The sequence below is a fragment of the Saccopteryx bilineata genome, chromosome 6 (assembly GCF_036850765.1).
Source record: "Saccopteryx bilineata isolate mSacBil1 chromosome 6, mSacBil1_pri_phased_curated, whole genome shotgun sequence".
Classification (NCBI taxonomy): domain Eukaryota; kingdom Metazoa; phylum Chordata; class Mammalia; order Chiroptera; family Emballonuridae; genus Saccopteryx; species Saccopteryx bilineata.
Genome location: NC_089495.1, coordinates 109,722,972 through 109,745,764, shown reverse-complemented (window position 1 = coordinate 109,745,764; position 22,793 = coordinate 109,722,972). Strand labels below are relative to the sequence as shown.

Below are 22,793 nucleotides of genomic sequence, written 5' to 3'. Positions count from 1 at the left end.
TAGATAATATCTAAAGTTTCCACCAAAAAACTACTAAAATTGGTAAAGGAATTCAGTAATGTAGCAGGATATAAAATAAATATTCAGAAATTGGTTACATTTTTATATATCAATAATAAGCTATCAAAAAAGAAAATAAGAAAACAATCCTGTTTATAATTTCATCAAAAATATAAAATAGGAATAAATTTAACCAAGGAGGTAAAAAACTATACTGAGAAAATAATAAGACATTGAAGAGAGTAATTGAAGAAGTCACAAATAAATGGAAGCATATACTGTATTCATGGATAGGAAGAATTAACAATATTAAAATGTCCACACTAATCAAAACAATCTATAGATTCAATGCAATCCCAATCAAAATACCCAATGGCATTTTTCACAGAACTACAACAAATAATCCTAAAATTTATATGGAACCACAAAGAACCCTGAATAGCCAAAGCAATATTGAGAAAAAAGAACAAAGTTGGTGGTATCATGCTACTTGGTATCAAATAGAGTTCAAGACTACAATAATCAAAATAGCATGTTACTGGCATAAAAATAGACACATAGACCAATGGAACAGAATAGAGAGCCCAGAAATAAACCCATGCCTACACAGTCAATTAATATATCACAAAGGAGGCAAGAATATATAATACGGTAAAAACAGTCTATCCAATAAATTGTGCTGAAAAAATAGGACAGATACATGAAAAATAAATAAAACGAAACCAACTCCTTACAACATACAGGGGTAGACAAAAGCAAGTAAGAATTCTGTGCCAAAGTGTGCTTGAGTATAGCAAGTAGACTACAAGAATGTGTAAATAATGAAGACCATCAATTTGAGCACTTATGAGATTGTACGTAAGCACATTGCACAACTATAACATTCTTTTGAGTTAATAAAGCTACTGTAATAATCATAACCTACATGTCTTTTTCCATACAAACAATTGTAAACCTACATTTGCCTTCCCCTGTATACAAGTATAAACTCAAAGTCGATTAAAGACTTAAATGTAAAACCCCAAACCATAAAATTTCTAGAAGAAAACATAGGTAGTAAGCTTTTCGTAACATTAGTAATATTTTTTCTTAGTAATATTTTTTCTGATGTACCTCAGGCAAGAGAAACAACAGAAAAATAAAAAATAAATGTGACTATATCAAAAATTTTTGCACAGCAAAGGAAACAATCAACAAAATGAAAAGACAACCTAGAATGTGAGAAGATATTCCCCAATGAGATATCAATAAGGAGTTAATATCCAAAATTTATAAAGAACTCACACAACTCTATACCAAAATAACAAACAACCCAACTAAAAAATGACATTTCTCCAAAGAGATGGCCAACAGACATAAGAAAAGAAGCTCGATGTCACTAGTCATGAGTGAAATGCAAATTAAAACCACAATGAGATACCACCTCATACTTGTCAGAATGACTATCATCAATAATCCACAAACAGCAAGTGTTACTGAGTTTGTGAAAAACAGGGAATCCTTGTGCATCACTAGTAGGAATGCAGATTGGTGCAGCCACTGTGGTGTTCTGGAAGAGTATGGAGGTTCCTGAAAAAATTAAAAACAGAACTACTGTGCCCTGGCCAGTTTGCTCAGTGGATAGAGCATTGGCCTGGCGTATGGAGATCCCGGGTTCAATTCCCGGTCAGGGCACACAAAAGAAGTGACCATCTGCTTCACTTCCCCTCCCTCTTCCTCTTCTCTCTCTCTTCCCCTCCCACAGCCAGTGGCTCTATTGGTTCGAGCGACAGCCTCAGGCACGGGGTTAGCTCTGCTGATTCGAGCATTGGCCCCAGACAGAGGTTGCTGGGTGGATCCCAGTCAGGACACATTCAGAAGTCTGTCTCACTATCTCCCCTCCTCTCACACTTAAAAAAAGAAATAGAACTACCTTATGACCAAGCACTTACACTTTTGGGACTTAATCCAAAGAAATTTACATCACTAATTTGGAAAGATATATGTACTCCTATGTTCATTGCAGTGTTATTAATTTACAGTAGCCAAGATAAAGAAGCAACCCGAGTGCCCATCAATAGATGACTGGATAAAGAAGTGGTACATACTATATATAGGGAATATTTCTCAGCCATAAAAAATATTACTATTTGTGACAACATGGATGGATCATGAAGGCATTATGCTAAGTTTCTGAAATAAGTCAGATAAAGAAAAACAAATACTGTATGATTTCACTTATATGTGGAATTTAAGAACAAAATAAATGAACAAATAAAACAGAAACAAACGCTTAAATACAGTGAACAAACTGAGGCTGTCAGAGGAGGAGGTAGAGAGGAAGGGTACAAAAGGTGAAAGGGTTAAGAAGTTACAAAATAGTCATGGCGATGTAAAGTACAGCATAGGGGTTATAGTCATTGTATAACTATGCCTGATGCTAGCCAGGTGAGTACTAGAATTATCAGGGGGATCACATATTGAATTATATAATTGCCTGTACAACTGAAACAAATACAAAATTTTTTAAATTATTAAATATAGTTTGACATAATAAATATTTGACTCACCAAATACCTAAACACCTTAGGAGAGCAATTTTACATCTTTGTTATTGAATATCCTGGTTTTAGATGCTCACACACCCACTTGGAATATTGTATAATTTAGCTGTCTGCTGTGATCTTTCCTTTCTAGTGTTAGAAGCAAATTACTTTCATCACAGGAATTACACCCCCTTTCTAGTATTTTCCACTATTGTCTTTTTCTAATGTATTCAATCTCTGTGGAATTATATTATCTATCCACTCTATGCAAGGTAATCATTAACTTTAAAGATTTTTTTATGTGACAGAGACAGAGAAAGGAACAGATTGGGACATACAGGAAGGGAGAGAAGAGAAGCATCAAGTTTTCAGTGCAGCACCTCAGTTGTTCATCAACTGCTTTCTCATATGTGCCTTGACGGGGGGGGGGGGGTGAGGCCTACAGCTGAGTGAGTGACCCCTTGCTCAAGCCAGCAACCTTGGGCTTCAAGCCAGTGATCTTTGGGCTCAAGCCAGCAACCATGGGGTCATGTCTATGATCCCATGCTCAAATCAGCGACCCCACACTCAAGCTGGCAACCTCAGGGTTTCAAACCTAAGTCCTCGCATCCCGTCTGACACCTGACACTCTATCCACTGCACCACCACCTGGTCAGGTGGTAATCATTAACTTTAAATTAGAATGCTGACTTAAGTTCCATTTATTTGTCAAAAAAATTTTAAATAAAAAGCAAAAAAGAGAAGAAAATCCTTCAGGCAGAAGGAATATGATACCAAAAACTTGCATCTGTATAAAAAAATAGAGCATTTTAGAAATTCACATTTTATTCTTTTGTGTGTGTGTGTGTGTGTGTGTGTGTGTGTGTGTGTGACAGAGACAGAGAAAGGAACAGATAGGGACAGACAGGAAGTGAGAGAGATGAGCAGCATCAATTCTTTGTTGCAGCACCTCAGTTGTTCATCAATTGCTTTTTCATATGTGCCTTGATTGGGGGGCTTCAGCAGAGCAAGTGACCCCTTGCTCAAGCCAGTAACCTTGGGCTCAAGCTGGTGATCTTGGGCTTCAAGCCAGCAACCTTTGGGCTCAAGCCAGCTACCATGGGTTCATGTCTGTGATCCCACGCTCAAGCCAGCCACCCCACGCTCAAGCTGGTGAGCTTGCACTCAAGCTGGATGAGCCTGCAGTCAAGCTGGTGACCTCAGGGTTTCAAATGTGGGTCTTCTGCATCCCAGTCTGATGCTCTATCCACCGCACCACCTCCTGGTCAGGCTCATTTTTTTTGTTGTTCTTAAATGCTCTAGATATAATTGAGAGTCTAATGCAAAATAGTAATTGTGTATTATGCATTCACAGCATATATAAAGTGTAGAACAATCACACAAAGAATGGGAAGAATGAATTGGGAGTATATTGTTATAAGGTCCTTACACTACATGTGAAGCAAAATAATATTATTTGAAGGTAGATTAAGAGGAATTTGGAGAGACAAGATGGCGATGGAGTAGGTGAACATACCAACTTCCACCTTCCAGAACCAAAGTGGATTATAACATAATTTTAAGAACCATCATCTGAAAAAACCAACTTTGGGCTAAACTAAGAGAACTCTTCAACCAAGGAACACTGAAGAAGTCACACTGAGACTGGTAGGAAAAGCAGAAACGCGGAGAGGGCTGCCCAGCTCCCCGGAGCGAATGGCAGCCGGGAGAGACTCGCATGGCGGGAGTGAGCTTAGCATAGAGGGTAGGGTCCTGAGTCCCAGGAACAAAGCCCCAGCCTGCAGCCCCAGAGCCTAGAAGAGGAGTATGAACAGTATTTAGCTGGAAACAAGTCAGGATACTGTTTGTGAGAAAGACACTGATTTCTCAGACCCAATATCCTTCTTAAAGGGACAGCACAGAAAACCTCTCTCACAACCACTCACCCGGGGCTCCAGGGGGACCGGAGTAGCAGGAAGAGAGTGTAATCTAGGAAGCACAGGGAGAAACACTTTGAGAGACAGCCACCCTAACTCCTGGAACGAGTCACTCCCCAAATCTGAAATGAATATTTCCCCTGGAAATAGCAATACCAGCAAAGGGAAGCAGGACACCAGCCAAACAAGCTCTCTTGCGGCACTCAGAGCAGAACCGCTTAGAACTAGGGAGCTTTCAGGACTACAGTAGTGAGTGTTAGGGTCTGAGCTGCAGCGCCCCCACCCACACTGCTGAGGGCTCGTCGGAGGGCGGGCAGCAGCGGGACATGGAAGCGTGGTTCTCTTGGCAAGGGGGAAGCCAGCTGGCCACAACTGAGGCCCAGGTGTGACCTCGGTCTTGCCCAGCTGGGAAGGAAGGGACGCGCGAAAGAGGTCAAGCCCAGCTGCGGGCCGCCTGCAAACCAGCCTGCAGGGGAAGGTCAGGAATCCCGGAAAGGGTGGAGACCTTCCCTTAAGCAAGGGCACAGGAGCGCAGTCTTGCCCCACCCGGGGAACCGAGGCTTGTGCTTGACTTGGGAGTTGGCTCCTCCTGCGGGGGACTAGCGAAAGCCCAGAACAGGCGATGTCCAGTGACTGAGCGGGGCACACAGCCCTGCTGGGCCATAGAGCCAAGGCTTGCAGCTGTCCCACCAGTAGGCTCCCCCTGCAGGGGCGGGTTGAAAGCCTGGAATCAGGTGGACACCCACATCTGAGCAAAGGTACTCACCCCTGCCCTCAGGGCCAAGCATAACCCCACCAGCGGGGACAAGGTGAAGGCCAGGCCACCCAGGCTTATACAACCAAGTATGTGATCACAACCACTCCCGTGAAGGAGAGGTGGAAACCACAGCAACAGCCCCAGGGGGCTGGCACTGGCAACACCCATACCAAATGCCTTAGGTAGCAGCAGCACAGGGAGTGGCAGGCCTGCAGACAGACCATACCTAGGGAACACAGAGGCCACACCTAGTGGACTCCAGAGGCTAAAACCTTCTTTTACACAAACAAAATGAGAAGGCAGAGAAATGCAACACAAATGAATAAAGAGAAATCCCCAGAAAAGCACCTGAATGAGTCAAATATAACCAAATTACCAGATGCAGAGTTTAAAATAATGATTGTTAGGATGCTCAAAGATCTTAGAACAACATTAGATGGTCATTATGAACACCTAAATAAAGAGATAGCAAGTACTAAAAAAAACATTGAAATAATAAAAAAGAATCAGTCAGAAATGACAAATACAATATCAGAAATGAAGAACACAATGGAAGGAATTAAAAACAGGATGGATTAAGCTGAGAATCGAAGCAGCAAGTTAGAGGACAGATAAATGAAGGCACAGAAGCAGAGCAGAAAAAAGAAAAGAGACTCAAAAAGTCTGAGGAAACTCTGAGAGAGCTCTGTGACAACATGAAGAGAAATAACATCCGCATCATAGGGGTTCCTGAAGAAGAGAAAGAACAAGGGATAGAGACTTTGTTCAAACATATCATAGCTGAAAACTTCCCTAAATTAAGGTAGGAAAATGTCTCACAAGTTCAAGAAGCACAGAGAACTCCATTAAAGAGAAACCCAAAGAAATCGACACCAAGACACATCATAATTAAAATAGCAAAGCTAAGTGATAAAGAGAAAACATTGAAAGCTGCTAGAGAAAAAAAGGCTATCACCTACAAAGGAACCCCCATAAGGATGACTTCTGACTTCTCAACAGAAACACTTGAGACCAGAAGGGAATGGCAAGAAATATTCAAAGTAATGCAGAATAAGAACCTACAACCAAGACTACTTTATCCAGCAAGGCTATCACTTAAAATTGAAGGAGAAATATAAAGCTTTCCAGACAAAAACAAAAAACAAAAAACCTCAAGTAATTCTCTACAACCAACCAATGCTGCAAGAAATGCTAAGGGGCCTGTTGTAAACAGATCAAAGGGGAAAAATAACATAGCAAAAGAAGGATACAGTTTTAAAGAATAAAATGGCAATAAACAACTACATATCAATAATAACATTAAATGTAAGTGAATTAAATGATCCAATCAAAAGACATAGGGTATCTGCGTGGATAAGAAAACAGGACCAACACATATGCTGTCTACAAGAGACACACTTTAAAACAAAAGATACACATAAACTGAAGATAAAAGGATGGAAAAAAATATTTCACGCAAATGGAAATGGAAAAAAAGCTGGGGTAGCAATACTTATATCAAACAAAATGGACTTTAAAACAAAGACTATAGTAAGAGATAAAGAAGGTCACTACATAATTATAAAGGGAGCAATCCAACAGGAAGATATAACCGTTATAAATATCTACGCACCTAATATAGGAGCACCTAAATATATAAAGCAGACTTTGATAGATTTAAAGGGCCAGATCAACAGCAATACTATAATAGTAGGGGATTTCAATACCCCACTAACAACTGGATAGATCCTCAAGAAATAAAATTAACAAAGAAACAGCAGACTTAAAGGACACACAAGCTCAACTCAATTTAATAGATATCTTCAAAACCTTTCACCCTAAAGCAGCAGAATATACATTCTTTTCAAGTGCTCATGGTATATTCTCTAGGATAGACCACATGTTAGGACACAAAAGCAATCTCAACAAATTTAAGAAGATTGAAATCGTATCAAGCACTTTCTCTGATCACAATGGCATGAAACTAGAAATCAATCACATCAGAAAAACTGAAAAATACTCAAACACTTAGAAACTAAATAGCATGTTATTAAATAACAAATGGGTTAACAATGAGATCAAAGAAGAAATAAAAAAATTCCTAGAAATGAACGATAATGAGCATACATCAACTCAAAATTTATGGGACACAGCAAAAGCAGTCGTGAGAGGGAAGTTCATTGCATTACAGGCATACCTTAAAAAGATAGAAAAAGCTCAAATAAACAACTTGATCCTACATCTAAAAGAACTAGAAAAAGAACAGCAAGTAAAGCCCAGAGCCAGTACAAGGAAGGAAATAATAAAGATCAGAGCAAAAATAAATGACATAGAGGCTAAAGAAACAATACAGAGAATCAATAAAACCAGGAACTGGTTCTTTGAAAAGGTAAACAAGATCAATGAACTTTTAACCAGATTCAACAACAAAAAAAGAGAGAGGACTCAAATAAATAAAATTAGAAATGAGAGTGGAGAAATAACAACTGACACAACAGAAATACAATATAGTGTAAGAAAATACTATGAAGAACTGTATGCCAAAAAAACTAGACAACCTGGATGTAGTGGACAAATTCCTTGAAACATATAATCTTCCAAAAATTAATCTGGAAGAATCAGAAAACCTAAACAGACCAATTACAACAAATGAGATCAAAAAAGTTATCAAAAAACTCCCAAAAAAGAAAAGTCCCAGGCCTGATGGCTTCACAAGTGAATTGTACCAAATATTCAAAGAAGAATTAACTCCTATCTTTCTCAAGCTATTTCTAAAAATTCAAGAGGAAGGAAGACTTCCAAGCTCCTTTTGTGAGATGAGCATAATTCTGATTCCAAAACCAGGCAAAGACAACACAAAGAAAGAAAATTATAGGCCAATATTCCTGATGAATTTAGATGCTAAAATCCTCAACAAAATATTAGCAAATCTGATCCAGCAATATATAAAAAAAATCATTCACCATGATCAAGTGGGATTTATTCTTGGGAGGCAAGGCTGGTATAATGTTCGCAAATCAATCAATGTTATTCATCACATAAACAAAAGGAAGGAAAAAAACCACATGATAATTTCAATAGATGCAGAAAAAGCATTTGATAAAATCCAACACATGTTCATGATCAAAACTCTCAGCAAAGTGGGAATACAAGGAACATACCTCAACATGATAAAGGCTATCTATGACAAACCCACAGCCAACATCATACTCAATGGGCAAAAATTAAAAGCAATCCCCTTAAGATCAGGAACAAGGCAGGGGTGCCCCCTTTCACCACTCTTATTCAACAGAGTTCTGGAAGTCCGAGCGACAGCAATCAGACATGAAAAAGAAATAAAAGGCATCCAAATTGGAAAAAAAGAAGTAAAACTATCATTATTTGCAGATGATATGATATTGTATATAGAAAACCCTAAAGTCTCAGTCAAAAAACTACCGGAACTGGCCCTGGTCGGTTGGCTCAGCAGTAGAGCGTTGGCCTGGCGTGCGGGGGGACCCAGGTTCGATTCCTGGCCAGGGCACATAGGAGAAGCGCCCATTTGCTTCTCCACCCCCCACCCCCTCCTTCCTCTCTGGCTCTCTCTTCCCCTCCCGCAGCCAAGGCTCCATTGGAGCAGAGATGGCCCGGGCGCTGGGGATGGCTCCTTGGCCTCTGCCCCAGGCGCTAGAGTGGCTCTGGTCGTGGCAGAGCGACGCCCCGGAGGGGCAGAGCATCGCCCCCTGGTGGGCAGAGCGTCGCCCCTGGTGGGCGTGCCGGGTGGATCCCGGTCAGGTGCATGCAGGAGTCTGTCTGACTGTCTCTCCCCGATTCCAGCTTCAGAAAAATACAAAAAACAAAAAACAAAACAAAACAAAACAAAACTACTGGAACTGATAAATGAATTCAGCAAGGTGGCAGGATATAAAATTAATACTCAGAAATCAGAGGCATTTTTATACACTAACAATGAACTGTCAGAAAGAGAAATTAAGGAAGCAATCCCCTTCACCATTGCAACCAAAAAAATAAAGTACCTAAGAATAAATTTAACTAGGGAGATTAAAGACTTGTACTCGGAAAATTATAAAATATTGATAAAAGAAATCAGGGAAGATACAAACAAGTGGACGCATATACTGTGCTCATGGTTAGGAAGAATAAACATCATTGAAATGTCTATATTACCCAAAGTAATTTATAAATTCAATGCAATACCGATTAAAATACCAATGACTTACTTCAAAGATATAGAACACATTCCAAAAATTTATATGGAACCAAAAAAGAACACGAATAGCCTCAGCAATCTTGAAAAGGAAGAATAAAGTGGGTGGTATCACACTTCTGGATATGAAGTTATACAACAACGCCATTGTACTCAAAACAACCTGGTACTAGCATAAGAACAGGCATATAGATCAATGGAACAGAACAGAGAACCCAGAAATAAACCCACACTTTTATGGACAACTGATATTTAACAAAGGAGGTAAGAGCATACAATGGAGTAAAGACAGCCTCTTAAACAAATCGTGTTGGGAAAATTGGACAGCTACCTGCAAAAAAAATGAATCTAGACCACCAACTTACACCATTCACAAAAATAAATTCAATATGGATAAAAGACTTAAATGTAAGTTGTGAAACCATAAGCATCTTAGAAGAAAACATAGGCAGTAAGCTCTCCGACATCTCTCACAGTAATATATTTGCCAATTTATCTCCACAGGCAAGTGAAATAAGACCGGATAAACAAATGGGACTATATCAAACTAAAAAGCTTTTGCACAGCTAAAGACAATAAGAACAGAATAAAAAGACAAATGGGAGAACATATTCGACAATATGTCTGATAAGGGGTTAATAACCAAAATTTATTGGATCTTTTTTTTTTTTTTTTAATTTTATTTATTCATTTTAGAGAGGAGAGAGAAAGGGTGAGAGAGAGACAGAGAGAGAGAAGGAGGGAGGAGCTGGAAGCATCAACTCCCATATATGCCTTGACCAGGCAAGCCCAGGGTTTCGAACCAGCGACCTCAGCATTTCCAGGTCGACGCTTTATCCACTGCGCCACCACAGGACAGGCAATAACCAAAATTTATAAAGAACTTGTAAATCTCAATACCAGGAAGACATACAATCCAATCAAAAAATGGGCAAAAGAAATGAATAGACACTTCTCCAAAGAGGACATACAGATGGCCAATAGGCATATGAAAAAATGCTCAACATCACTAATCGTTAAAGAAATACAAATTAAAACCACAATGAGATATCACCTCACACCAGTCAGAATGGCGTTCATCAACAAAACAACACAGAATAAGCCTGACCTGTGGTGGTGCAGTGGATAAAGCGTCGACCTGGAAATGCTGAGGTCGCCGGTTCGAAACCCTGGGCTTGCCTGGTCAAGGCACATATGGGAGTTGATGCTTCCAGCTCCTCTCTCTCTGTCTCTCCTCTCTCTCTCTCTTTCTCTCTCTGTCTCTCCCTCTCCTCTCTAAAATGAATAAATTTAAAAAAAACAGAATAAGTGCTGGCGAGGATGTGGAGAAAAGGGAACCCTCCTGCACTGCTGGTGGGAATGCAGACTGGTGCAGCCACTGTGGAAAACAGTATGGATATTCTTCAAAAAATTAAAAATCAAACTGCCTTCTGACCCAGCTATCCCACTTTTAGGAATATACCCCAAGAAGACCATAGCACTGTTTGAAAAGAAGAAATGGACCCCCATGTTTATGGCAGCATTGTTCACAATAGCAAAGATTTGGAAACAGCCCAGGTGTCCATCAGTGGACAAGTGGATTAAAAAGCTTTGGTACATATAGACTATGGAATACTACTCAGCCATAGGAAATGATGACATTGGATCATTTACAACAACATGGATAGACCTTGATAACATTATACTGAGCAAAATAAGTAAATGAGAAAAAACTAAGAACTATATGATTCCATACATAGGTGGGACATAAAAATGAGACTCAGAGACATGGACAAGAGTGTGGGGGTTATGGGGTGAGGGGGAGGAGAGGGAGGGGGTTGGGGAAGGGAAGGGGCACAAAGAAAACCAGTTAGAAGGGGATGGAAGACAATTGGACTTTGGGTGATGGGAATGCAGTATAATCAAATGTCAAAATAACCTGGAGATGTTTTCTCTGAACATATGTACCCTGATTTATCAATGTCACCCCATTAAAATTAATAAAAAAAGAGTAATTTGATGTATATTGTAAACTCTAGGACAATCACTAACAAGCATTTTAAGTTACAATAAAACAATAGAGTAGTAAATCATTAAAAAATTCAATTAACCCAAATAAAGACAGAATAAAAGAAAAAAACATAAAGAACAGATCAAATAAATATAAGAGTAGGAAGATTATTTTTTTATTTTTTTGTATTTTTCCGAAGTTAGAAGCAGGGCGGCAGTCAGACAGACTCCCGCATGCACCTGACCGGGATCCACCCGGCATGCCCACCAGGGGGTGTTACTCTGCCCATCTGGGGCATTGCCTGTTGTGGTGGGAGCCATTCTAGCACCTGAGGCGGAGGCTATGGAGCCGTCCTCAGTGCCCAGACCAACTTTGCTCCCATGGAGCATTGGCTGTGGGAGGGGAAGAGAGAAATAGAAAAGAAGGAGAGGGGGAAGGGTTGAGAAGCAGATGGGCGCTTCTCCTGTGTGCCCTGACCAGGAATCGAACCTGGGACTTCCACATGTCGGACCAACACTCTACCGCTGAGCCAACCAGCCAGGGCTAGAAGATGATAGATCTTAATCTAACTGCTTAATGATTACAGTAAATAAAAATAGTAAAAATACATCAGTTAAAGAACAGAGATTGTGACACTGAGTTAAAAAAAAAATAACCCAACCATATGCTGTTTAATAGAAACTTGCTTTAAATATAAATAGGTTAAAAGCAAAAGGAAAGAATGAGTTATACCTTGTGAATATTAATCAAAAGAAAAGTGTAGTTGTATACAATAGACAACTCACCCAAGAAGACATAGAAATGGCCAACAGATATATGAAAAGATGCTCAACTTCACTAGCTATTAAGGAAATGCAAAACTAAACTATAATGAGATACCACCTTCCACTTGTCAGGATGGCTATTATCAAGTGTTGGAGAGGCTGTGGAGAAAAAAGAACTCTCATTCACTGCTGGTAGGAATGTAAATTGGTAGAGCCACTATGGAAAACTGTATGGAGGCTCCTGAAAAATTAAGAATAGGGTCACCATATGACCTAGCAACCCCTTTTCTGGGTATCTAACCCAAAAATTTGAAGACAATTATTTTCAAAGATATACGCACTCCAATGTTCATTGCAGCATTATTCACAGTGGCCAAGACATAAAAACAACCAAAGAGTCCTTTGGTAGAGGATTGGATAAAGAAGATATGGTACATATATACAATGAAATGCTACTCAGCCAAAAGAAAAGATGAAATACTGTCATTTGCAACAACACGGATATACTTTAAGAATATCATACTAAGTGAAGTAAGTCAGTCAGAAAAAGCTCAGAACCATATGATATCACTCAACTGTGGGATATAAAACTGAAACTCATAGACACACAAAAATATGGTGGCTGCCAGAGGGAAGGTGGATGGGGGACAGTAAAGGGTTAAAGGGGACAAACATACAGTGACAGACGATGATCTGACTTTCGGTGGTGAGCACACAATGCAACATACAGGTCATGTACCATAGAAATGTACACTTGAAACCTATATAATCTTACTAACCAATGTTTCCCCAATAAATATAATTTAAAAAAATATTTTGAGAAATTGAAAAGCAGAGTGGCTACATTAATATCAGAAAAAATGGTCTGCAGAATAAGGAGTATTATCATGATAAAGAGGGACATTACATAATGATAAAAGGGTCAAGTTACCAAGGAGTTTAAGCTTTAACAATCCGAAATGGAGATATACCTAGTACTAGAGTTTCAAAATACATACAGAGCACCCCAAGAATAGTTGTTACTGACTGGTAAATGCAAACTTCTTTTCCAAGCACGTATGCAATCACTGCCAGATAGAATAACTGAATAGTCCCCTAGGAAGAACTACCCCAAGTCCCTTCTCTGTCAGCACCCATCCAACCCCAAGACCCAGCAGTAGGCCCAGCCAAGTAGTCATGCCCACACTAGACTCCAAAACATACTCTGCATAAAGGTCTCCCTTCATCCTTGATGAGCAAAATCTCACAGTGCAGTCAGAGGTCCACAAAGCACTACAAAAACAAGGACAGTGTGTAAGGCAGATACACTCTCAGGTGAGCCAAGTGGTGCAATCTTTGGAATGAGTCATGGAATATGATGAGTTCTCAACAGCAATTAAAAGTCTCTTGGATTTACGTAAGAGTATGCACATTACAAACCAGTATCCTGGACCAACATAAACTGAGGTGTGGTAATTATGTTCCATCCAGAGGTTCAACGGAACACGGTACCGGTTCTGTGCCTCCTAGCTCACTCCTCAAACAGCAGAACAATAAGCTGGCTTTGTCCTCAAGCTCAGAGCAGCTTAGACACTAAGCCCCCAGCACGTGCAAAGCTTTGGGTGTCTGATGTTAAAGTCTCTCTGAGTTAAAGTATTGTGATGTATTTTTTAAAGTGCTTGGAATTCCACTACTGTGAAATTTAAATTGAAAATTAAGTCAGTGCATAGTTTATCCTCTCTTGCACTCACATTTAAGACCACAAAAGGTAGATATAGGAAAGCTAAGTTCTTTTGTTATTCTTTCTTAACTCTTTTATACTTTACAGAAATATAATTTATTTAAGTACATAAAGCCATTTGTCAACTAAAAACAAAAATTCTGTTAGTAGGGGCCAGAAAAAACACAAAGTTTTGATGAAAGCATGGATTTTAATGTCAAAAAATCTCATTTTGAAGTATTTTGTCCTTTTCCCTTGAGGACTATTTGGCAATAAAAGAATAAACATTTAACTAAGTTTTATATCTTTTTATTTCTAAACCAAATTACTAAAAGAGAAAAATCATTTACATAAAGCAATGAACAAATTTAATCAGGCAAATTTCTTTAAGTACCTTAAGGAACTCTATCTGTTTCCTGAAGATTTCTGCTAATATCTCTGAGGGAATACCTGACAAAATGGGAATTCATTAGATAACTGTAGTTCATGTATTAGAAATGAAAAACAAGATGACCAATATTCTGAAAGTCTTAATCATGAACAAAAGGCTGTTTTGTCTGTACATGTGCTCACACTACATAACAAACCTGTTTGGCCAGGATAAATACCCTTCTGGCCCACTCTAGAAAGTTCTCATTCTAAATGAGCAAAATTTGTCTGAAATAGGGAAAGGGAGATTTGCTTCCACCCCTAAGTCTATGTGAAGCAATACAGCCTATGAAATACTCATATCTGCAAGATATTTTGCTCCAGACACTAAGGTAACTAAACAAAGCATGCTTATAAGAAAATTTCATAGACATGAGTGAGTAGCTAAAGGCAGCAGGAGCAAAGGCACCCGGATAAGCAATTCGGACCTTCTAGCACAGAACAAGGCTCACTAATCATGAGCTAATATTGGACTAATCATGCTTATGCCTGAGCCAGTGGATTGCAAAGTAGGTTACATCTTTAAGAGCAGTATATACGATGAACTCGCAAAGTGAGGAAAAAAATATCAGCACTCTTTCTCAATCTAAAAGCTTTACATTGTTAAATATGTAAACTGGCAGGTGATTGTATAAGAGGCAGTATGTATAGTGGAAAAGTAAATTCTCATGCCAGTCTAACCGTGAGTGGTGGTAATGCCACTTAGCCACCATTGATCTTTTTAGTTAATAACTTGCCTAACTTTCTGGGCCTGTTTCTTCACCTATAAAATTGACAATCATAGGATTGTAATGTCAATTAAGTGGGTTAGTTTTCATAAAACCCTTAGAACAGTGTCTGAGCAGAGCAATCACTAAATCAATATGAGCTTTGTTATGTCAGATGGTCACAAACAGTATGTCAGATATCCTAAACCAAAGGAATCCCGAAGGAAGAACAGGAGTTCCATGGGGCGGAAGGGCTCACTGATCCATTCACTTTCAGAGAATTCTGAGATACTAAAGCATCCAATGGTCTGCTCACATGAAAATTTTAAATTATATTTTCTAATTTTAGGTAAACTAACTCGCAAGATAGACAAGCAACTTAAAAAGATTCCAGCAAAGAAGTAAAAATAATACCGTTACTGCAAGTACCTGCAAATAACAAAATGACGGGGACAACTACTCTTTTTCTTTTCTTTTCTTTTCTTTTTTGTGACAGAGAGAGAGAGAGAAGGACAGATAGGACAGACAGGAATGAAGAGAGAAGAGATGCATCAATTCTTCATTGCGGCACCTTAGTTGTTCATTGATTGCTTTCTTATATGTGCCTTAACAGGGGAGGGGGCGCTACAGCAGAGCGAGTGACCCTTGCTCAAGCCAGCGACTCTGGGCTCAAGACAATGACCTTTGGGCTAAATCAGCAACCATGGGGTCATGTCTATGATCCCACACTCAAGCCAGAGACCTCACGCTCAAGTTGGATGAGCCCACGCTCAAGCAGCCAACCTTGGGATTTTGAACCTGGGTCTTCTGTGTCCCAGTCCAACGCTCTATCCACTGTGCCACCATCTGGTCAGGCACTACTCTTATTCTTGATAAAAAGCCCTTGGTCAGTCATGATGAGGGAAAAACAAGACCATCTAATCAGAGACACAAGAAGATGGCTAAAAATATTCAAGTTATCAAGAAACTATGCTTTAACTAAAGATTATTTTCACTTGCCCTCCCAAAAAACTATGTGAATATGAATTTATACCCTTTATCATCAATTAATTCTCATTTTTCCCTACATACATCATTTCCCTTGAGATACAGGGTTCATACTCGCTGACCAAAACTTTTGGCGTAGATGTGTGCAGAACTTAGAATTTCCTAATTTAGATTTTTGTAAGGTATTTATTACCTGTGCCATCCTTACCAACATGCCCACAGCAGAGTCTCAGGCGGCATCCCAGTCCCTGTGCCATCCTTACCAACATGCCCACAGCAGAGTCTCAGGCGGCATCCCGGTCCCTGTGCCATCCTTACCAACATGCCCACAGCAGAGTCTCAGGCAGCATCCCGGTCCCTGTGCCATCCTTACCAACATGCCCACAGCAGAGTCTCAGGCGGCATCCCGGTCCCTGTGCCATCCTTACCAACATGCCCACAGCAGAGTCTCAGGCGGCATCCCGGTCCCTGTGCCATCCTTACCAACATGCCCACAGCAGAGTCTCAGGCGGCATCCCAGTTCCTGTGCCATCCTTACCAACATGCCCACAGCAGAGTCTCAGGCGGCATCCCAGTCCCTGTGCCATCCTTACCAACATGCCCACAGCAGAGTCTCAGGCGGCATCCCGGTCCCTGTGCCATCCTTACCAACATGCCCGCAGCAGAGTCTCAGGCGGCATCCCGGTCCCTGTGCCATCCTTACCAACATGCCCACAGCAGAGTCTCAGGCGGCATCCCGGTCCCTGTGCCATCCTTAGCAACATGCCCACAGCAGAGTCTCAGGCGGCATCCCAGTCCCTGTGCCATCCTTACCAACATGCCCACAGCAGAGTCTCAGGCGGCATCCCGGTCCCTGTGCCATCCTTACCAACATGCCCACAGCAGAGTCTCAGGCGGCATCCCGGTCCCTGTGCCATCCTTACCAACATGCCCACAGCAGAGTCTCAGGCGGCATCCCGGTCCCTGTGCCATCCTTACCAACATGCCCACAGCAGAGTCTCAGGCGGCATCCCGGTCCCTGTGCCATCCTTACCAACATGCCCACAGCAGAGTCTCAGGCGGCATCCCGGTCCCTGTGCCATCCTTACCAACATGCCCACAGCAGAGTCTCAGGCGGCATCCTGGTCCCTGTGCCATCCTTACCAACATGCCCACAGCAGAGTCTCAGGCGGCATCCCAGTCCCTGTGCCATCCTTACCAACATGCCCACAGCAGAGTCTCAGGCGGCATCCCGGTCCCTGTGCCATCCTTACCAACATGCCCACAGCAGAGTCTCAGGCGGCATCCTGGTCCCTGTGCCATCCTTACCAACATGCCCACAGCAGAGTCTCAGGCAGCATCCTATCACAAACACATGAACAGTTCTGCAGAGGAAAATCTAAGTTCTCATACTATCTCATACTAAGTAGGATAAATGAAGATGATAAATAATCATTTTAGGCAACATCTATTATATATTTGCTGTAAACTGTTACTTATCTTAGGTCCTAAGACATATTTGGAAAAAGAAACACACATATAAACACAATATTATTCCATGCAAAAGGAGCTAATAAGAAGTTCAGTAAAGTCGGTGGCTCACACTTTCACAGTAAGTTCAGTGGGGTCCCTGAATGATACCATTAGTCAAAAATAATATGATCTTTACTGAGGATAGCTGTCAATTTAAATGGAAAATTAAAAGAAGAGAACTTGATTCAGTCATAAATTCTTACACTAAAAACCCAGTAAGGCACTGAGGTTCTGATTTTAGTATATGTGCTGCCAGAGCGAGCACACCGAGGTTCCTACACCATCATCAATGCCACCGACCAGCCAGAGTCAGGGCAGCCCCACAGGGAATCCGGGCTCTGCAGGAGCAGTTAGCCCCTGCAGGTACTGCTTCCCCTTGTGTCTGGTTGCTGCAACCCGACAGGGAGCCCCTGACCACCGTCAGCCTGGACTCACAGTACCCCATTCCCTCTCCTGCCCTGCCCAGTGTCTTCCCTCTGCTGCTGAGAGGGAAACCCAGTCTTTAGAGACTGAGCGGAAGAATCTGGGGAAAGCCCAGCAGCTATGAGAACCAACAGGACTTCCAATGTCCTTCGTCAAATGGCCCAAATGTCTTTACTCCCCTTGGTTTGTTTCCATTAAATTCAGTCAATCAGATGTTTTTTCTTCACAAGTGACTTCTTCAGAACAGGCAAGCACATCTTGAATGATTTTAATGAGTTTAACATAACTGTTTTTCTACTGATATAAGGCTAGCCACATCGGAGTTCAACTTTCACTGCAACAAGCATGTACTAAGCACCTGTTAATGTGCCAGGCCTACTAAGTGGACCAAATAAACACAGATAGCTTCGTGGCAGCACAGGTTGGCTTTTGCCACCAAATCAGCTGCCCCAGTCTGGAGGGGAGGGGAGAGATAAAGGGGGGAGGGCATCAGAGGAAAAAAGCCCTTGAACAAGCAATGACAGAAATGATAATGCCATGGGAAACAAACTAGGGATGTTGTGCCAGCTCACAGCAAGGCAATTTAACTAGTCTGGGCTGAGAAAGGGTAACCCAAGTGGAAACTTGGGGGATGGGTTCCTGTTAACCAGGTTAAGGTGGGATGAGGGTGCCCCAGGCTCCAGCCCAGAGCGGCTGTGGGGTGGGCAGTCTGGCCAAAGAGGACCCTGTGGATTCTCGACCTCCTGCCAAGTGAGGGCACTGGTGGGCTTTAGGCCTCCGCTGACCTGGATTTTAGCCCCTCTGGCTGCAGAGAGAGAATGAAGAGGAAGTGAGGGACCAACTAGGAATCCGCTGCAAGAATGCAAGTAGGGGAAGAGGGGGGTTCAAAGCAACTGGTGTCGGTGAAAGTGGGGAGACGTGAAGAGGCTCAAACATTAGGAATTGAGGAGACAACATCCACAAGACAATAGTGGATTATTTGTAGGAAGGAGGTGAAGAAGAGGAAGCCTCCAGGGTTTTTGCTTTGAACCATGGATGGGTTATAGAGTCTTGTACTGAGGAACAAGGTTAGGGGTTAGGATGATGAGTCCAATCCCAGGTATGTTGCTTTTGAGGTGCTTCAGGGACATCTGAGGGGTGACAGCTATCCAGAGGCACCTGAGTGTAGGGGAGAGATGCCAATCTGGAGCCACCAGCATCAGGCCAGTGATCACCACGTATGAAGGGTAAAAATGCAGACAGATGCTTTGCTACAAGATGCAGAAGTCTGACAATTAGATGAGACAAGGCGGCGGGCCTGGCAGGCAAAGGAGTCCGCGAAGGACAGCAGACAGAGGAGTCCGCGAAGGACAGCAAAGGAGACCGCGAAGGACAGGAGACAGAGGAGTCTGCGAAGGACGGGAGACAGAGGAGTCCGTGAAGGACGGCAGACAAAGGAGTCCGCGAAGGACAGAAGACAGAGGAGTCCGCGAAGGACGGCAGACAAAGGAGTCTGCGAAGGACGGGAGACAGAGGAATCCGCGAAGGACAGAAGACAGAGGAGTCCGCGAAGGACGCCGGAGGTCGGGGGTAACACGGCCAGTGTGACATCACAGACTTAAGGTCAATGAAGATGTAGACTAAAAACGTTCAGGGGCTTGGGGACCTGAAGTCCTCCCTGGCTACTTTCGGGAGAGCATTTTCAGGGGAGGAGTGTGAGTGTGGAGTTCACTTTTACAGGCTGCTTCGGGTTTCATCCCCACGAAGCCACATGCCCGACACCCCATGCCTCCAGTTATCTTGTAACCCCCGTGTTTCTTGCTTCAAATTCACGTACTTCTTGTCCTTAGAAAAAGTCCCTTTCCTTTGACTGTCTGCCCAGCCACTGAAAAGTGAATGTGAGATGAGGAAATGAACCCCAAAGTATAGGTAACTTTTTTTAAATTTTTTTATTTATTCATTTTAGAGAGGAGAGGGAGAGACAGAGAGAAAGAGAGAGAGGAGAGACAGAGAGAGAGAAGGGAGGAGGAGCTGGAAGCATCAACTCCCATATGTGCCTTGACCAGGCAAGCCCAGGGTTTCGAACCGGCGACCTCAGCATTTCCAGGTCGACGCTTTATCCACTGCGCCTCCACAGGTCAGGCACTATAGGTGACTTTTTCAGGAACCTGGGCTATCTATATACGGAAGAAGAGATTGAGGGTGACTGCTGAAGAAGAACCTGGTGATGAGAGGTGATTTTATTTCTAGGTAAGAGAGTTCACTTCAAAGCTAATGGGAATAAGCCACTAAAGCAGGGACAGTTAGAGACAAAGGCGAGGGGATAACAATCAGCCGAAGGTTCCTGAAGTGGGCAGAGAGGCAGGGCTCCACAGGGAGCGGAGGGTTGACTTTATCCTGGAGGAATGACACTTCTTCCCCAGGGACAGCAGACTGTGAAGAGGCTGGGGCCCGAAGTCTGAAGACTTACAGCGCTATTGGTGCGAGGGTGAGGGAGTGCGTCCCTTGTGGCTTCCAGCTTCCCGGTGGGGCAGAAGGCAGTCAACTCTGAGAGCTGACCAGGGGGCAGAGGTGAGGTCCGAGGGAAGCAAGCAGAGCAGGTGGAAAGGGCAGTTGTGGAGAACAAAAGCAGAGCTGGCCACTGGTGCACTCAGCTGAGTGTGGAGGCGTCACCCACCCACACTGGCCCCGGTCTTACTGGGAAACACCTTCTTGTGCAGCACTGGTGCGACTGGCCAGATCCATGCAGAGCTGGTCTGTGACAGGCAGGTACATCAGAAAGATGACAAGACAGACTTTAGGCAGGACAGTGACTGATGGGATGGGTCACATAATCTAGGCTGCATAGAGAGGCAAATGCAAACAGCAAAGCAGCCAGTGGCTGGGCAGACAGTTAAAGGAGAAGGAACTTTTCCCAAGTATAGGAAATGGGTGAATTGAAAGCATATTACAAAGATGGCTGGAGGTGTGGGCTGTCAGGGGCATACGGCTTGGTGGGGATGAAGACAGAAGCAACCTGTAAGCGACCCAGGAAATGGGAAAGACACACAAAGTGTGCCATGGGACATCGACTGAACTGTAATAAACCCACTTCTCTGTGATTATGTAGGGCATGATCCAGAAAAATGATATTGTTCATAGAAGGTTAGGTTCATCTAAATTTAAAATAATAATTTTGACTGCATAAAGGCATCAATCTAATTTTTTAAAAAATTAAATCTTAATACCAACCTATATTTCTCTGAATTAGCATGCACTCCTTCTCCTTTGTGGAAAACTGGCTTCTGCTCGAAATACCAAAGTCAAAGCAGTATGTATTCTTCCCCATGTCAAACAAAGTGCAGTTGAACACTGTCCTCCTCTGTCCCAAGGTCAGGCTGTTTTCAGCCAGCTGAGTGGTCCTGTCCCCGGGACGTCTGGGGGCCTCCCTGAAGACGGCAATAACTCCTTGGACAAAGACGCATGGTGGGGGCAGCACCACCACCTCCACCCCAGACTCACACACGAGTTCCGGCACCATCACCAGTTTGTATCCAAATTTCTGGGCCAGGTCAATGGGTCCTATGGAGGTGATGACTGAGTCCCGTCCAAGCAACTTCAGCACCACGGTGACATAGGCTTCTGGTCCCACTGGTGCACAGCCAAACTCTACCCACTGACCTTGAGAGAGTTCTGTCCTCTTGCTGGTTCTTATCTCCAGTGGGTGTCCCTGACTTGTTCTTGCCTCAGGAAGGCTGTTGGTGAAGATGACATCCACCAAGATGTCAGGCTTGTCCCCAGGGAAGAGGCACAGAGGTTGACTGGTGAAAAGGCCCACCTGGAAGGTGCCTTCTGCTGCGTTGGATGTCCTATTCAGATCAACATGAAAGACGGGCCACTCCACCTTCAGAAAGGCACTTTTCTTCCCCCAGGGAACTAGACTGCTGCTATCTGTCACCTCCTGAGTCATCGTGAACCAGTAGTCGCCAGCCTCCTTGAAGTAGAAGCATTCAAACTCGAGTGTCCCCTGGGATTGGTTGGTCAGGAGGTATTTGGTGGTCACAGTCTGATTGGTGTTAGCCTCCAGCAGCAGCACCGACACATTCCTCAGGGTCCCATTAGCACCATCAAAATACTGGAAATCCACAGATACTGTAGTGTTGCTGAGTGCTACATGTTCTGGCTCTCTCAAGAGGAGATATTCAGCTTCTCCAAGAACTGAAATGAAATGGTCAGAATGGGTTTCCCAAAAGTATATTTGAGCAGCACTATTGGAGACATCAAAGAAAAAAATCATTATAGACACAAGAGAAGTTTGAACTGAGTTAAGGATAATATAAAATGATGCTGAGTGCTGATTCTGGGAGCTGGGCACTGTACTGTTTCCATTTTAAAGTGGTCCTTCTCTTTTATCTTCATCTTTTATGGTTATGTTTAAATTACATAGTAATAAATATGGCCTTAGCCAGTGACACAGTGGATAGAGTGTTGGCCTGGCATATGAATGTCCCAGGTTTGCATCCTGGTCAGGGCACACAGGAGAAGCAATCATCTTCTTCTTCCCTGCCCCTTTCCCCTTTCTCTCCCTCTCCCACAGCCAGTTGCTTAATTGGTTCTAGCATGGCCCCACGCACTGAGGATAGCTCTGTTGGAGCACATTAGTCTCAGGCATTAAAAATAGGTCAGTATTTGAGCATCAGCACCTGATGGGGTTGCTGGGTGGATCCCTATTGGGGTGCATGCAGGAGTTTGCCTCACTTTCTCCCCTTCTCTTACCTAAAAAATAATAATAGTAAAAATAGTGATAAGTACTCTGAATATATCTAACCCTGGTCAATTAGCTCAGTTAATTAGAGCATTGTCCTGCAACACCAAGGTTGCGGGTTCAATCCCTGGTCAGAGCATTTATGGGAAGTGGCCAATAAACACACAACTAAGTA

At 42.6% G+C, this 22,793-nt stretch overlaps 1 protein-coding gene across 6 annotated transcripts in view; it reads right to left on the bottom strand.

Moving 5' to 3' along the window:
* The window catches only part of THSD1 (thrombospondin type 1 domain containing 1), a 44,818-nt gene that overhangs the window by 15,376 nt on the left and 6,649 nt on the right, over nt 1-22,793 (bottom strand). For all 6 annotated transcript variants that reach the window (XM_066236160.1, XM_066236159.1, XM_066236165.1 and 3 more), the window contains one exon: nt 21,106-22,071. In XM_066236160.1, the coding sequence (XP_066092257.1) occupies nt 21,106-22,071 (966 nt within the window). The remainder of the gene's footprint in view (nt 1-21,105; nt 22,072-22,793) is intronic.